Below are 18,681 nucleotides of genomic sequence, written 5' to 3' on the forward strand. Positions count from 1 at the left end.
CCCAGGTATTTATATGTCTGTACCCTCTGCACACAGTCACCTCTGATGATCACGGGGTCCATGAGGGGCCTGGGCCTCCTAAAATCCACCACCAGCTCCTTGGTTTTGCTGGTGTTCAGCTGTAGGTTGTTTGAGTCGCACCATTTAACAAAGTCATTGATTAAAGCTTAATGCGCTCTTTTCATCCAGACATTTTCAATTACAGGATCACATCTTAATGCAACAGTTATTACTTACACTTATTAACTTTTTAGAAATGTGGAGTGCAAAGTACAAAGCATATGTCTATTTGTTCAATTTTTACTCAGTTTTTCCTTTTGCTATAGTGCTGTTAAGAGGTAAGCGCAAGAGATCTGCAGGTGGATGAGCCTGTGGTGTCCTGGATGATGGGCTATCATGTCAGGCGGGCTGCAGTTTGTGAGGCTCAAGGACTGTGTGAGCAACACTGGAGCACCACCAGGACCAGGCCTGTCTGCCTTTCTCTTCACTCTGTACACCTCAGGCTATACATACTGTATAACAGCGGGTCACGTCAGTTGCAGAAATTCTCAAATGATTCTGCACTTATGGGGATGAGACTGAGGAGAGGAGTCAGGTGGAGAACTTTCTGGATGCAAAGGCCTTTAATGACCTCTTTGGCATGGCCATCAGCAGTGTGTCTGTCTTGCGGAGAGAGTGTCGACCTCGTCGAGAGGTTTACTTACCTTGGCAATGACATTCATGTGTCTGGTGACTCTTTCTATGAAGTCAGTAGATGGATTGTAAGAACATTCCGGGTCATGAGGTCGCTGGAAAGGGGTGTGTGGCACTCCTGATATCTCAGCAAAAGGATGAAGGTCCAAGTCTTTCGAGTCCTGGTGCTTCCTGTCTTGCTATATGGTTGTGAGACATGGACGCTATCCAGTGACATGAGACAAAGACTGGACTCCTTTGGTACTGTGTCTCTCTGGAAAATCCTTGGGTACCGTTGTTTTGACTTTGTGTTCCTCACGGAGTCCAGAATGAGGCACATGACCTGCATTGTGAGGGAGCGCCAGTTACGGCACTACGCCCATGTGGCACGTTTCCCCCAGGGTTGTTGGGGACCCGAGTGGCTGGACCAGGCCAAGGGGTCACCCACGTAACACCTGGCTGCAGCAGATAGATGGTCATTTCCGGAAGGTGGGACTGGACCATGTGTCTGCCTGGGGGGTTGCCAACCGGGATCCTGAGCTATTTCATTGTGTGGTTGGTGCGGCAATGCGTTGTACCAGTGCATGCTCCCCAACTTGACTTGACTTGACTTGCAAAGGGAATTGTCTTCATCTTAACATAAGCAAAACCAAAGAATTGTGCATTGACTTTCATTGCACCCAACAGCCTCTGTGTCCAGTCACTATTCAGGAAATGTATGTAGAGGTGGTCCACTTCTACACATACTTGAGGAGTCCACCTTAATGACAGGCTGGACTGGTCTTGTAACACAGAGAAACTATAGAAGAAATGGCAGAGCAGACTCTTTTCCTTAGGAGACTGTGTTCCTTTAACATGGGAAGTGACTTCCTTCACATCTTCTACAACTCTTGTGATGGCCAGTCTGATTTTCTGCGCTGTGGTACTGCTGGGCTGTTAACGTCACTTCAACTTTAATTAATAACTACATAACTGTGCTGTCCGCCAAAGGGAAGTCAGTTCTGAAAATAGGAGTGGGGAACAGTAGCAAGTCAAAAGCGAGGGTTAAAAAGTGAGAACATCAGAGCCAAATCGTGAAGCCAGAAATCATTTAGAATAATATTGTATACACGAATAAACCATAAAGTTTGTAACATTTGAATCAGTTCTCTTTTCAATATTGTACTTAAATGTAACATGATGGAAACATTCTAATTATATTTTTTTTTTATTGTGTTCATGAATGCAAACTATTCACAACTAAAAAACATTTCACAGGTTTAAATATAAAGATCTGTGTTATGTATTATCTTTTATTATTTAATTTCTATGTGTGTCTCATATTTCTTGTATTTTGTAGGTGGTTGCCAAGAGGTGGGGCCATCTGTCCATCACAGTTAAGGGCCCGCCCCCCAGCCCTAGAAAGATAAGCTGGGAACTGCAGTCCAGTGCGGTTCATTTAACTGCACTCTGGTGTTGGTGGATTGTATTGTGTTTGCTTTGTTTTTGCTTTGTTTTTTTTTAAATGTTATTTTCTTTTATTATTATTTTATTTTATTTTATCTGGAACTCGAACATCCTCGCAGAGTGTGTCTTGAACTTTGTTTGCTAGGATTGCCTTCGACGACTTCTGTTTTGTTCTTTTTGTAAATAAACTATTCTTTTATAAAAATTTTGTGGGCTTGCCTTTGCTCCTACCAGAGTTTTAATGGTTACCCCTTTGGTGAGACATGTTGAGGTTCTTTTTTTTTTTTTTTTTTTTTTTTTTAACTTTTAGGTTTGCCTTGGGGTGAGCCCTATTTAATCCCATTTTTGAGACAGGTCATGACCCCTATAGGACATCTGGTTGGTTCAAAGACGCTGCTGCTTACGTATCTTTATGATTTGAGTGACTTAAAAAACTTAATAAAGGGGCACAAACTTGTTTTCCTAGGTGCAAAGCCTTTTTTTTTAGCACTAGCAAAATACCCGCGCTTTGCAGCGGAGAAGTAGTGTGTTAAAGAGGTTATGTAAACATATATATACATATACATATCTACATATACACATATCTACATATACATATATATACATATACACATCCACACATATATATACATATACACATCCACATATATATACATATATATATATACACATATCAACATATATATACACATACATATACACACATACATACACACACACATACACATATATACATATACACATACATACATAGTGCGTTGTAACACGGGCTGTGATTGTTACATGGGAGGGAGACGACAAATCACAGCTTCCCGCTTTCTAATCGGGCCTGTGATTGGTGCTTTGACGGATGCCCAGATCCCACAGTATCTCCCCTTAGGAGAGGCGTTAGGCAAGTGTAATTGATTAGCGGTGCTGCAAGTTTAGCTTTACACCTGTTTTTAAGGCTTATTGACTGAAAGGGGCTTTCATGAAAAAACTTAGGGCTTTGCTACAGGATACACCCTCCACAAGTTCAGGAAGTAAAAATAAAGGTATATATTTCTGTTTTATTTAAACCTTTTAAGTTTGTATGCGGGCGGTATGGTGGCGCAGTGAAAGGTGCCAGTTAGGAGACCCGGGTTTGCTTCCCTGCGTGGAGTTTGAATGTTCTCCCCGTGTCTGTCTGGGTTTCCTCCGGGTACTCCGGTTTCCTCCCACAGTCCAAAGACATGCAGGTTAGGTGCACTGGCGATTCTAAATTGTCCCTGGTGTGTGGGTGTGTGTGGGTGTGCGCCCTGCGGTGGGCTGGCACCTTGCCTGGGGTTTGTTTCCTGCCTTGTGCCCTGTGTTGGCAGGGATTGGCTCCTGTATTTAGGATATAGCGGGTTGGATAATGGATGGATGGACATTTGTATGCATAGCCCCATTTGCCCATTTTCGTTTTTTTTCTTTCTTCAGTAATATTTCAGCAAACCCGGAGCTTGTTAGTTCAAATCCTGGTACTGACACCACTGTGTGACCCTGAGGAAGTCACTTCACCTGCCTGTGCTGCAAAAAACAAAGTAATGTAACAAATTGTACCTCAGATGTTGCAAGTTGCTGGAATAAAGGCATAAGTCAAATAGATAAATATGTATTATACACATAGGAACTACTCATTTATTTTCAGTTAAGTCATCTGCAGCAAACCTTTATAAATGAGGGTTTCTCCTTTTTAGATAGTGCAAACTGTTTCTTCTTCATTGAGGTTTTCTCTTGGAGAGTTTTTTTCATTTCATTGAAAATTAAAGTAGCAGCTGCCAAAATATGTAGCTTTCTTATTAATTTTTCAACATTGTGTAAAATAACCTTATAAAGTAACATAAAAGGTTCAAATACTGGTTATCCTTTTACACTAAAATATTACAAAAGAGATACAAAAAAAGTAAAATGCATATGTTGTTTTTCTTTAAGGAGATTAAATATTACTGAAGAAAGAAAAAAAAAAAAACTAAAACAGCCAAATGGGGCTACGCATACGAACTTAAAAGGTTTCAATAAAACAGAAATATATACTTTTATTTTTACTTCCTTAACTTGTGGAGGGTGTATCCTGTAGCAAAGCCCTAACTTTTTTCGTGAAAGCCCGTTTCAGTCAATAAGTCTTAAAAACAGGTGTAAAGAAATTGACAATAAGCTATGGAAACCCACCAAGACATGCAATCGTTTAAATCAAGGCACGAGTCGAAAAACACCATCCCATACTATTAGTTAACGATTAATACATTTCTATATGTATTGTAAGCATACAATACAACTGATAATATGTTGCGCTTATTTATCTGGTGTACCGACATTTTTGCTTGTTTAACGGCTGAAATCCAACGTGGTTTGTGCCCTTCAGAATGAAAACAGTTTGCATTTACCTTTTTAATAAAAGGCAAGCTTTTAAGCCTGAGAAATCACCCCGTAAATGCACACGTTTAATTGCACATGTGTTAATATGTATGCTTACACAGTATTAAAAGACACTCAACAATTAACGTCATTTACCTTCGTTCCCGCGTTTGACTCCTGCTGTAAATCTTTTCCTTGTTTTCAGTTCACGTGATTACGTAGGAGACGTGATGACGCGATATGTGACTCCGCCTCCTCCATTAGAGTATATGGACAAAAAGCAGGTTCCAGTTATGACCATTACGCGTAGAATTTCGAAATGAAACCTGCCTAACTTTTGTAAGTAAGCTGTAAGGAATGAGCCTGCCAAATTTCAGCCTTCTACCTACACGGGAAGTTGGAGAATTAGTGATGAGTGAGTGAGTGAGTCAGTCAGTCAGTGAGGGCTTTGCCTTTTATTAGTATAGATTTTATTAAAATCAAATAACACTCCATACAAGCAAATCAAGTTTAACAAAACTAGGTTAGAAACAAATGAACCCTCACCCATGAGAAAGAGAGCTAGGCAGGGCATAGCAGAACTATAGTTGTGCTTGAAAGTTTGTTAACCTTTAGAATTTTCTATATTTCTGTATAAATATGACCTAAAACATCATCAGATTTTCACTCAAGTCCTAAAAGTAGATAAAGAGAAACCAGTTAAACAAATGAGACAAAAATATTATACTTGGTCATTTATTTATTAAGGAAAATGATCGAATATTACATATTTGTGAGTGACAAAAGTATGTGAACCTTTGCTTTCAGTATCTGGTGTGACTCCCCTTTGCAACAATAACTGCAACTAAACGTTTCCGGTAACTGTTGATCAGTCCTGCACACCGGCTTGGAGGAATTTGAGCCCATTCCTCTGTACAGAACAGCTTCAACTCTGGGATGTTGGTGGGTTTCCTCACATTAACTGCTCACTTCAGGTCCTTCCACAACATTTTGATTGGATTAAGGTCAGGACTTTGACTTGGCCATTCCAAAACATGAACTTTATTCTTCTTTAACCATTCTTTGGTAGAACAACTTGTGTGCTTAGGGTCGTTGTCTTGCTGCATGACCCACCTTCTCTTGAGATTCAGTTCATGGGCAGATGTCCTGACATTTTCCTTTAGAATTCTCTGATATAATTCAGAATTCATTGTTCCATCAATGAAGGCGAGCCATCCTGGACCAGATGCAGCAAAACAGGCCCAAACCATGATGCTACCACCACCATGTTTCACAGATGGGATACGGTTCTTATGCTGGAATGCAGTGTTTTCCTTTCTCCAAACATAACACTTTTCATTTAAACCAAAAAGTTCTGTTTTGGTCTCATCCGTCCACAAAACATTCTTCCAACAGCCTTCTGGTTTGTCCACGTGATCTTTAGTAAATTGCAGATGAGCAGCAATGTTTTTTATTTTTGGAGAGCAGTGGCTTTCTCCTTGCAACCCTGCCATGCACACCATTATGTTCAGTGTTCTCCTGATGGTGGACTCATGAACATGAACATTAGCCAATGTGAGAGAGGCCTTCACCTGCTTAGAAGTTACCCTGGGGTCCTTTGTGACCTTGTCGACTATTACACGCCTTGCTCTTGGAGTGATCTTTATTGGTCGACCACTCCTGGGGAGGGTAACAATGGTCTTGAAATTCCTCCATTTGTACACAATCTGTCTGACTGTGGATTGATGGAGTCCAAACTCTTTAGAGATGGTTTTGTAACCTTTTCCAGCCTGATGAGCATCAACAACTCTTTTTCTGAGGTCCTCAGAAATCTCCTTTGTTCGTGCCATGATGCACTTCCACAAACATGTGTTGTGAAGAGCAGACTTTGATAGATCCCTGTTCTTTAAATAACACAGGGTGCCCACTCACGCCTGATTGTCATCCCGTTGACTGAAAACACCGGACTCGAATTTCACCTTCAAACTAACTGCTAATTCTAGAGGTTCACATACTTTTGCCACTCACAAATATGTAATATTCGATCATTTTCCTCAATAAATAAATGACCAAGTATAATATTTTTGTCTCATTTGTTTAACTGGTTTCTCTTTATCTACTTTTAGGACTTGAGTGAAAATCTGATGATGTTTTAGGTCATATTTATGCAGAAATATAAAAAATTCTAAAGGGCTCACAAACTTTCAAGCACAACTGTAAGTAAATAGATAAATTAATAAATGAGGGGACAGAATCCGCTTCTTCAATTTAAATGCTTATTCTAAAATGTTATTGATCAGATCCTGCCAGATTTTGAAAAAGTTCTGCACAGATCCTCTAAATGAGAATTTGATAATTTCCAATTTCAAATAATATATAACATCAGTTAACCACTGACTTAAAAGAGGTGGGCTAGGATTCTTTCAATTGAGCAACATAAGTCAACGTGCTAATAGTGTAGTAAAGGCAATTCCAGTTTGTTTGTCCTTCTCCACTTTAAGCCCACCAAACACGGCTGATAATGGATTAGGAGGGATTGTGACCCCAAAGCTGTCTGAAAGGCATTTAAAGATTTTGGTCCAAAATGATGTTAATTTGGTGCAGGCCCAAAACATGTGGCCAAGTGAGGCTGGAACTTGACTGCAGCATCCGCAGGTTGAATTTTGAACTGGAAACATTCTGGACAATTTTAAATGAGACAGATACGCTTCATAAATAATTTTAAGTTGAATAATTGTATGCTTTGCGGGTACTGCAGTCCAGTGCGGTTCATTCAAATGCGCTCTGGTGTTGGTGGATTGCATTATGTTCTCTTTTTGATTTCTGATTTTTTCTTTCATTTTGTTTTTTGATGTTATTTTTCTACTCTGGAACTTGAATATCCTTGCAGAGTGTGTCTTGAACTTTGTTTGCTAGGATTACCTTTGATGACTCCTTTTTTGTTCTTTTCATTAACAAATATTCTTCCATAAGCATTTTGTGTCTCTGCTCCAGCCAGAGTTTTAATGGTTCCCTTTCTGGTGAGACATGTTGAGTTTTTTAACTTAAAAGCTTGATATCCATTTTTAGGCCTAGTCAGGCTTTAAGCCTCCCATTTTCCTGAGGTCAGGTTTGCCTTGAGGTGATCCCTATTTTGTGGGACATTTTAGAAGGCCTCACCCCTTTGTTATTTCGTGGAGGTAGAGTATTGCACTTGAAGACATTGTGAGATGTGTTCAGATCCTACGTCTCCATACTATGTCACTTGCACAATGAAAACCAAAGTACCAGTAGAAAGGTAGAATGTGCAGAATGCACACCGTCAGTGCCAGGGCCAAAATTTGAGCCGAGGACTCCGGAGCTACGTATGAGGCAGCAGTATTAATTACTTAGCAGCCATGCTGCCGTACTTATATAAATTATGTAAAAAGGCCGAGATTAAAACAGGGAATCAGCAGATCACTGAATTGAGTCTCAGTATCTTCATGGAAAACATTCAGTTGTTCTCCTTTTTTTTCCAGCCCTTGCATGTTGGAATTGCTGTTCAGATTAGTCCTGAAGACAAAAGGAACAACATACATCCACTGTTTGTCAGCACTGCTCAAGCAAAAGAACTAAATGTCAAGTGCCATTTTCACTAAAAGGATTAAATGAAAAGGCCAAGGGTGTAACTTGCACTACTGGATGACTCATTATCTATCGGCAAATCCTATATGCACAGCTCCTGCAGAAATGAATGCTAAGAGCAGCAGCGAGGCCCTCAATAAACAGTGCGTGTCGTGTCGGGTCGTAAATCTGCTGAGTTATCACTACTGACACAAAGCTGCCAAAAGACAACGCATAGCCCATGGGACCGTGGCTTGAATCTAAACCTCTGGGGAAAAAAAAGAGAACTCCGAGTGCAGGAAAAATGCAAGCTTACCCAGCGGATCCTTAGATGAGCCATTATTAGCAGTCAGCACAGGTAAAGCAAAACAAACCCCAGTCTGCTGGAGGAATCTGAAGGAACGGCCGAAATCATCAGGATGGGATTAGAGAAAGAGATCGGCACGATGGTCTGGCATTCTGTCATGTGTGTATAAAGACAGGAGGTGTGGGGAAATGAAATAGAAAGCATGGAATAAGACGGTGAAACGCATGCGCGCACTGCCACTGCTTAGGAGCTACCGGGACAGCAAACGGCAAAACAGAAAACAGATGGCAGGGGGCAGCAAAGGCCAACTAATATTAGCACAGCCAAAGGCAACGCTTGTCACTTTCCTCCGCGTGTTCTCAGACTGGGCCACACAAGTGAAAGCACACACAACTTTTGTTGTTTCACATATAATTTACTTTTTTAAGAAGGTAAGCCATGAACAAAACACTAAGTAATAAAAATGTATAAAGTTTGTTATAATAATATTTAAATTTGTGTGGTGTGTTAAAAGGAATCTTCTTCTTTCGGCTGCTCCTGTTAGAGGTCGCCACAGCGGATCATCTTCTTCCAAATCTTTCTGTCCTCTTGCTCTGTCACACCCATCACCTGCATGTCTTCTCTCACCACAACCATAAACCTTCTCTTAGGCCTTCCTCTTTTCCTCTTCCCTGGCAGCTCTATCCTTAGCGTCCTTCTCCCAATATACCCAGCATCTCTCCTCTGCACATGTCCACACCAACGCAATCTTGCCTCTCTGACTTTTTCTCTCAATTGTCCAACTTGAGCTGACCCTCTAATGTCATCATTTCTAATCCTGTCCATCCTCATCACACCCAATGCAAATCTTAACATCTTTAACTCTGACACCTCCAGCTCTGTCTCCTGCTTTCTGGTCAGTGCCACTGTCTCCAACCCATATACCATAGCTGGTCTCACTACCATCCTGTAGACCTTCCCTTTCACTCTTGCTGATATCCGTCTGTCACAAATCACTCCTGACACTCTTCTCCACTCATTCCACCCTGCCTGCACTCCCTTCTTCACCTCTCTTCCACAATCCCCATTACTCTGTACTGTTGATCTCAAGTATTTAAACTCATCCACATTCGCCAACTCTACTCCCTGCATCCTCACCATTCCACTGACCTCCCTCTCATTCACACACATGTATTCTGTCTCGGTGGTCCTACTGACCTTCATTCCTCTCTTCTCTAGAGCAGATCTCCACCTCTCCAGGGTCTCCTCAACCTGTTCCCTACTCTCACTACAGATCACAATGTCATCAGCAAACATCATAGTCCATGGGGAGTCCTGTCTAATCTCATCTGTCAACCTGTCCATCACCATTGCAAATAAGAAAGGGCTCAGAGCTGATCCCTGATGTAATCCCACCTCCATCACTCCTACCATAGACCTCACCACTGTCACACTTCCCTCGTACATATCCTGTACAACTCTTACATATTTCTTTGCCACTCCGACTTCTTCATACAATACCACAGTTCCTCTCAAGGTATCCTGTCATATGCTTTCTCCAGGTCCAGAAAGACGCAATGCAACTCCTTCTGGCCTTCTCTAAACTTCTCCATCAACACCCTCAGAGCAAACATCTAATCTGTGGTGCTCTTTCTTGGCATGAAACCACACTGCTGCTCACTAATCATCACCTCAATTCTTAAACAAGCTTCCACTACTCTTTCCCATAACTTCATGCTGTGGCTCATCAATTTTATTCCCCTGTAGTTACTACATTCCTGCAGTCCAAGTGTCTTGTTCCTACTGACCTTCATTCCTCTCCTCTCTAGAGCATATCTCCACCTCTCCAGGGTCTCCTCAACCTGCTCCCTACTCTCGCTACAGATCACAATGTCATCAGCAAACATCACAGTCCATGGGGACTCCTGTCTAATCTCGTCTGTCAACCTGTCCATCACCAGTACAAATAAGAAAGGGCTCTCCTCTGCACATGTCCAAACCAACGCAATCTCGCCTACAACAAGCAAATGTTATACTTTCCTTTCTATATTTTACTAACATCATGTATTTTTTGCAGGGGTGGGCAAAAGTAGGTTTACAGTTGTCCATATGGAAAGAGACATGCGGGTTATGATTATCGCAATAACTTTATATTAACTCAGGTGAATGTCACAATGCCACGGCGCTCAAATTGCTGGCCACTGTAAACCTACTTTTGCCCAACCCTAGTATTTTGTAGTAATTACCAAGTAAAACTTTAATGTTTTCACCAAGAACAGAGATTGAAATATAGCATGCTCGATAATGTTGTGGGCAAACATACTGTCTGATTCCTTTCAGTTGATATTTAATTTATGGGCACATACAGTATCTCATAAAAGTGAGTACACCCCTCACATTTTTGTAAATATTTTATTATATCTTTTCATGGGACACCACTGAAGATATGACACTTTGATACAATGTAAAGTAGTCCGTGTACAGCTTGTGTAAATTTGCTGTCCCCTCAACATAACTCAACACACAGCCATTAATGTCTAAACCGCTGGCAACAAAAGTGAATACACCACTAAGTGAAAAATGTCCACATTGTGACCAAAGTGTCAATATTTTGTGTGGCCACCATTATTTTCCAGCACTGCCTTAACTCTCTTGGGCATGGAGTTCACACGAGCATCACAGGTTGCCATTGGAATCCTCTTCCACTCCTCCATGATGACATCACAGAGCTGGTGGATGTTAAGAGACCTTAACCTTCTGTTTCGGGATGCCCCACAGATGCTCAATAGGGTTTAGGTCTGGAGAAATGCTTGGCCAGCCAAGACATCCTTACCCTCAGTTTCTTTAGCAAGGCGGTGGTCATCTTGGAGGTGTGTTTGGGGTCGTTATCATGTTCAGTTTCCGAAGGGAGGTGATCATGCTCTGCTTCAGTATGTCACAGTACATGTTGGCATTCATGGTTCCCTCACTGAACTGTAGCTCCCCAGTGCCGGCAGCACTCATGCAGCCCCAAACCATGACACTCCCACCACCATACTTGACTGTAGGCAAGACACGCTCGTCTTTGTACTCTTCACCTGGTTGCCGCCACACACGCTTGACACCATCTGAACCAAAGAAGTTTATCTTGGTCTCATCAGACCACAGGACATGATTCCAGTAATCCATGCCCTTAGTCTGCTTGTCTTCAGCAAACTGTTTGTGGACTTTCTTGTGCATCATCTTTAGAAGAGGCTTCCTTCTGGGACAACAGCCATGCAGACCAATTTGATACAGTGTGTGGCGGGCGTATGGTCTGAGCCCTGACAGGCTGACCACCCCACCCCTTCAACCTCTGCAGCAATGCTCGCAGCACTCATACGTCTGTTTTCAAAAGACAACCTGTGGATATGACGCTGAGCACGGGCACTCAACTTCTTTGGTCGACCATGGCGAGGCCTGTTCTGAGTGGAACCTGTCCTGTTAAACCGCTGTATGGTCTTGGCCACCATACTGCAGCACAGTTTCAGGGTGTTGGCAATCTTCTTATAGCCGAGGCCATCTTTATGTAGAGCAACAATTCTTGTTTTCAGATCCTCAGAGAGTTCTTTGCCATGAGGTGCCATGTTGAACTTCCAGTGACCAGTATGAGAGAGTGTGAGAGCGATAACACCAAATGTAACACACCTGAGACCTTGTAACACTAATGAGTCACATGACACCGGGGAGGAAAAAATGGCTAATTGGGCACAATTTGGACATTTTTCACTTAGGGGTGTACTCACTTTTGTTGCCAGCGGTTTAGACATCAACAAGGGGGCTCCACCCCCTGCTCGCTTCGCTCGCCTACTCCCGGTGTTGGGTATCCCGAAATACATTAGCCGAGCTCGTTCGTTTTGGAGCCGTGCCCGCTTTGCCCGCGGCATTTCAGACGCGCGTTGTAGGCGCCTGCGTTCATTGATTTTATCCAGGCTGGCTCGTGTTTGTATATCCATCAGTCGAGCTCGTTCGTTTTGAACCCGTGCCTGCTTTGCTTCCGCGTTCGTTTTGAACACGTGCCTGCTTTGCTTCCGCAGTCTCAGACGTGCGTTGTAGGCGCCTGCGTTCATTGATCTTATCCAGGTGGGCTCGTGTTTGTATCGTTGAGCTGTATTGTGTTTGAATTTGGTGTAAAGCATTCAGCGGTTTGTACAATCCCAAGCAGCACATTATTCCTAACTTCACTCCACAGTAGTGCCACTCACAATATGGCGGTGACGCCTCCGCCTTCACTCCGCAGTAGTGCCACTCACAATATGGTGGTGACGCTTGCGCCTTCCATACTATGTCGGGTTTCACTATGCTGTGTAGGCGCCTTTGCCTTTCGTACTTTCCCGCGCCTTCCGTACTATCTTTGTGGACCTGTGGGGCCTCCGTAGCCTCTTCCATTTGAATCTGGGCTGCAGCGCAGAATCCTCTTTTTTGTGTGGCCGTGTCGGTAGTCGTTAGCTATGGGTGCGTTGTTGCTTCATTTCTCATTCACGTCAAGAGCTCTTTCGTTTTTGAGCGGTGACTCCTTCGTGCGCGGTGGATCACACTTCGCTGGCAGTTTATGAGACACGCGCTGTCGGCGCCTGCGCACTGTCTCCTGCATCCATCGCCGTGTACCTGGGTCCGTGCCTTCCGGTTTACCATTCTCGGTTAGTAATATGGATGGCTGTGTGTTGAGTTATTTTGAGGGGTCAGCAAATTTACACAAGCTGTACACGGACTACTTTACATTGTATCAAAGTGTCATATCTTCAGTGGTGTCCTATGAAAAGATATAATAAAATATTTACAAAAATGTGAGGGGTGTACTCACTTTTGTGAGATACTGTACTTTGAAAGGCACCATATAAATCAAATTGGGTCATCACAGCCAGTGGCACAGGGACAAAGCTGGCAGTGTTTCTGTTAGTCGCAACACAGGTCAATTCTAAGCTGAGGTGCTTTGTGTGTGCAGTAGTTCTCATTTGTGGTTTATATCTGTACTAGTCATTTAGCCCGTTACAATAACGGGCGCTAGAACAGTAGTGCATAAACATTAGTAGGAACAGTCTATATTAAATGGCAAGGGACTTTGACCTCATTCTTTTTGTTGGTCGTATTTTTCTTTCTTTCAGCCTTTCTTTTGTTGATGTTTACTTGCTGAGCTGACCGTTCTTCGTGGGCTGCCGCCATGTATTGTGTGTCTTTCATTTTCTGTGACAGCAATACTGTCTTGTACGTCCGCTGGCTTGTACGTCCGTAATATACCTTTAATTTTCTCTGGCGGTAATACTGGCATGCGCGTCGGTAATATGCCTTTAATTTTCTCTGACAATAATACTGGCTTGTATGTGGCTGTAATATGCGTCACTGTATTGTGTACCTTTAATTTCCTCTCTCAGTAATACAGTGATCCCTCGCTATATCGCGCTTCGCCTTTCGCGGCTTCACTCTATCGCGGATTTTATATGTAAGCATATTTAAATATATATCGTGGATTTTTTGCTGGTTCGCGGATTTCTGCGGACAATGGGTCTTTTAATTTCTGGCACATGCTTCCTCAGTTGGTTTGCCCAGTTGATTTCATACAAGGGACGCTATTGGCAGATGGCTGAGAAGCTACCCGGCTTACTTTCTCTCTCTCTTGCGCTGACTTTCTCTGATCCTGACGTATGGGGATTGAGCAGGGGGGCTGTTCGCACACCTAGACGATAGGGATGCTCGTCTAAAAATGCTGAAAGATTATCTTCACGTTGGCTACCTTCTGTGTGCAGCTGCTTCCTGAAACGACATGCTGCACGGTGCTTCGCATACTTAAAAGCTCGAAGGGCACGTATTGATTTTTTTCTCTGTCTCTCTCTCTCTCTCTCTCTGCTCCTGACGGAGGGGGTGTGAGCTGCCGCCTTCAACAGCTTTGTGCCGCGGTACTTCACATACTTAAAAGACAAACAGCCCTATTGATTTGTTTGCTTTTCTCTATCTCTCTGACATTCTCTGCTCCTGACGCGCACTCCTTTGAAGAGGAAGACATGTTTGCATTCTTTTAATTGTGAGACGGAACTGTCATCTCTGTCTTGTCATGGAGCACAGTTTAAACTTTTGAAAAAGAGACAAATGTTTGTTTGCAGTGTTTGAATAACGTTCCTGTCTCTCTACAACCTCCTGTGTTTCTGCGCAAATCTGTGACCCAAGCATGACAATATAAAAATAACCATATAAACATATGGTTTCTACTTCGCGGATTTTCTTATTTCACGGGTGGCTCTGGAACGCAACCCCCGCGATGGAGGAGGGATTACTGTACTGCTTTGTATTTCCATAAAAAGGCCTGTAATTTTCTCTGACAGTAATATCGCGCATGCGCACTTCACCAGAAGACACACACACACGGACACCTGGATGCACACAGGGATTTTATTTAAGAGGATGGGTTTCCTGCTGGTGAGTCCATTTGGGTGGCTTCTTTCACGTGACCATTGCTACATTCATAAGCTTTGACCTATACAAGATGTGATCAAAAAATATGGTGAATATTTAAATCCATCCATCCATCCATTATCCAATCCACTATATCCTAACTACAGGGTCACGGGGGTCTGCTGGAGCCAATCCCAGTCAACACAGGGCACAACACAAGAAACAAACCCTGGGCAGGGCGCCAGCCCACCACAGGAATATTTAAATAAAAAAAATAATTATTACAGTAAAAGACACATTGCCATTAACCACCCTCGCTTCAAATACACTTATTCCATTGTTCTTACCACTTTCTGAAGCAGTTGTGGAAGTCCTCTTTCGTGAGTCTCTTTAGTTGCACTGTTGTGTCTGCCTTCGATGTTCTGCACGTCAATCAAGATCCAACATCAAGGTGATGATGATTGTGTTTTTTGACTTGGATGGAATTGCACAAGCCGAGTTTGTCCCCAGGAACACTATGGTGAACTCTGAACATTGCAAGGGTTTATTAGGGCATTTAAGAAACAATGTGCATAGAAAACGACCTGAGAAATGGGAAAACGATGTCATCCTCCATCATGACAATGTTCCGTGTCACACATCGCTTCTGGTACGGAAATTTCTGTCAGATAAAAGTATTACAGTGTGTCCTCATCCACTTTATTCCACTGGATATAGCACCGTGTGACTTCCCCAAAGTCCATATGACCATGAAAAGTAAACGTTTTGAATCAATTCAGGACGCCGAGGCAGCCATGACAGCACAACTAAAGACACTCATGAAAGAGGACTTCCAGAACTGCTTCAGAAAGTGGCAAGAACAATGGGAAGTACTTTGAGGGGGATAAATGGCAATACGGTTTTAAGGTTTTTTAATTTAAACATTCACCGTATTTTTTGATCACACCTCGATTGTGACCGACACTCTAGCTGTAAAGTACTGTGGTACTGTCCCTGCCATAGAACGTCTCTATATTTATATCTCCCACTCCCCTGCATTTTTATCACTCTTTAATTTAATATTGTTTTGAACCAATATGCTGCTGCTGGAGTATGTGAATTTCCCCTTGGAAATTCTATCTATCTATCTATCTATCTATCTATCTATCTATCTATCTATCTATCTATCTATCTATCTATCTATCTATCTATCTATCTATCTATATACAGTTAGGTCCATAAATATTTGGAGAGAGACAACTTTTTTCTAATTTTGGTTCTGTACATTACCACAATGAATGTTAAATGAAACAACTCAGATGCAGTTGAAGTGCAGACTTTCAGCTTTAATTCAGTGGGGTGAACAAAACGACTGCATAAAAATGTGAGGCAACTAAAGCATTTTGTAACACAATCCCTTCATTTCAGGGGCTCAAAAGTAATTGGACAATTGACTCAAAGGCTATTTCATGGGCAGGTGTGGTCAAGTCCGTCGTTACGTCATTATCAATTAAGCAGATAATTAAGCGGGTGTGGCGGAAGTGCAGAGGTCCAGAGCTCCATAGGCATCGGGGTGCCCCCTGGCGGTGACCATGGGCCCCTACAGGGCTGAGCTTCAAAGCTCTCTACCCGTGGTCCCCACAGCCACCAGGGCGGTCGTCCCCTTGTGGTCTGGAGGGGGTGTAAGCCCTCCTCCGGTCCTTTTTGGGCGTTCCCGGCTTGGTACCACCCCCAGCCGCGTGCCACAGAGTAAATTAAACTTAATCCCAATTTTCCTCTTCACTCACTTACTCACTCATTCACTAATTTTCCAAAAGCCACAAAATCCAGCACTAGTTTATGGGGAATTTGAGCCCAAACTTCATGGCAGAGGTCTAAAGAATCAAAGGCAGATTAAAAATTATAGTCACATCAGACTAATAAAAGAAAAAAGAAAGCTATTAACCTCAACAAAATCTAATAATAATGAATTAAAATAGGTTATCCAAAGCTATATATCCCCTTCAAAAATACACGGGGAGATTGTGTTGGTTTGGACATGTGCAGAGGAGAGATGCTGGGTATATTGGGAGAAGGATGTTAAGGATAGAGCTGCCAGAGAAGAGGAAGGCCTAAGAGAAGGTTTAGGTTAGGTTTAGGTTTAGGTTTATTTGTCATATATAGGTTAACACAGGGTCAACATACAATGAAATGTGTATGACGAGAAAAACAAGTCACTCAGCCTAGATCCAATAAAGCTAAAAAAAAATTTAAAAATAATTAAAAAAAAAAATTAACAAGTTAAAAATAGACAAGCCATATAACATAAAATGTGTACGTATAAAAGAAGTCATAGAGCAATATGAGTTGGATGAGCAGCAAGTACAAATGACAGTTATTGCACAGATAATGTATTATAAGTACAGATACATATTCCATAAAGTGCAGATGCATGTTCCAGTCAGTATTCTGAGTGTGTGCAGGTACAGTTTGTGTGTGAGTAGTGCAATGTAGATGTAATGTAAGTGTATGTAAGTGTTCAGGTGTTGCTGTTGAGGAGTCGAATGGCCTGGTGGTAAAAGCTGTTCTTAACTCTTGTAGTCCGAGCAGCCAGACTCCTGTATCATCTGCCAGACGGTAACAAGGAGAACAGCTGGCGTGCTGGATGGCTGTGGTCCTTTATGATGCTGCTTGTCTTACGCATGCACTGATGGAGGTAAATGTCTTCAATGGAAGGAAGACTCTTGCCCGTGATGTGCTCTGCTGCCTTCACCACTCTCTGTAGTGATTTCCGGCTGCTGGCAGAGCAGCTCCCATACCAGATGGTAATGCAGCCCGCCAGCAGACTCTTGACCACACTCCTGTAAAAGTTTGAGGTGATGTTGGCATTCATGCCAAACTTCCTCAGCCTCCTCAGGAAGTAGAGCCGCTGGCGAGCTTTCTTAACCACAGTGTCTATGTGAAGGGTTCACAAGAGATCCTCGGTGATGTTTACTCCGAGGAACTTGAAGCTGTTAACCCTTTCAACTTCTACGCCGCTGATGTAGATGGCCTGGTGTTCTCTGCCTTGTTGTTTCCGATAGTCCACGATCATCTCCTTGGTTTTGCTGACGTTAAGAGACAAGTTGTTATCCAGGCACCAATTACTCAATGCCAGCACCTCCTCTCTGTAGGCCGTCTCATCGTTGTCAGTGATAAGGCCTATGATGGTTGTGTCGTCTGCAAACTTGATGATGGTGTTTGTGCCGTGTTTTGCAACACAGTCGTGGGTGAACAATGAATACAAGAGGGGGCTAAGCACACAGCCCTGCGGCGCTCCTGTGTTTAAAATGAGTGATGAGGATGTGTGTTTGCTGACTCTCACCACCTGGGGTCTGTTTGTCAGGAAAGAAAAAATCCATCTGCAGATGGTCGTCCCGAACCCAAGGTCGTCAAGGTTCAAGACAAGTTTTGAGGGGATGATGATGTTGAATGCCGAGCTGTAATCTATGAACAGCATTCTTACGTATGTATTTCCTCTTTCCAGGTGGGTGAGGGCAGTGTTTATGGATGTGGGGAGAGAGGACATGCAGATGATGGGTGTGACAGAGCAAGATGACGAGGACAGAAAGGTATGGAAGAAGATGATCTGCTGTGGCAACCGCTAACGGGAGCAGCTGAAAGAAGTAGAAGAAGAAGATAAAGCAAAGTGAGTTTAGCATATTAAAAAATGACCTAGGAAATAAACTACAGTTGTAAAGCTTCCTCCAATAAACTTACAACAGCATCCCGATTACTAGATACCAACCCTCAGAGCGTGCACAACGTCAGAACAACATTGTATTTACAGTTTTATGCCTTCCTAACATTTAAAATAGTAATCTTGTTGTCCGCTAAGTACTCTTCACACCTTCCAAAATACCAAAAGTTGTAAAATATCTGGAAAGATTCAACCCAATCACTTTCACCCGATTCACACTTGTGCTAAAATTCCAACTGGGACTCTTTAATTC

The 18,681-nt window shown here is 42.6% G+C and overlaps 1 protein-coding gene across 3 annotated transcripts in view; it reads right to left on the reverse strand.

Annotated features, from left to right (window-relative positions):
- The window catches only part of ctif (CBP80/20-dependent translation initiation factor), a 442,611-nt gene that overhangs the window by 356,635 nt on the left and 67,295 nt on the right, over positions 1-18,681 (reverse strand). The window contains exon 1 of one of the 3 annotated variants that reach the window (XM_051929789.1): positions 8,357-8,751. The exons of the other annotated variants lie outside the window; for them this stretch is intronic. Coding sequence (XP_051785749.1) covers positions 8,357-8,380 — 24 coding nt within the window. The 5' untranslated portion in view covers positions 8,381-8,751. Of the gene's footprint in view, positions 1-8,356; positions 8,752-18,681 lie in introns of those variants that run through there. 3 annotated transcript variants of the gene reach the window in all.

This window comes from Erpetoichthys calabaricus, chromosome 7 (assembly GCF_900747795.2).
Source record: "Erpetoichthys calabaricus chromosome 7, fErpCal1.3, whole genome shotgun sequence".
NCBI classification, from domain to species: domain Eukaryota; kingdom Metazoa; phylum Chordata; class Cladistia; order Polypteriformes; family Polypteridae; genus Erpetoichthys; species Erpetoichthys calabaricus.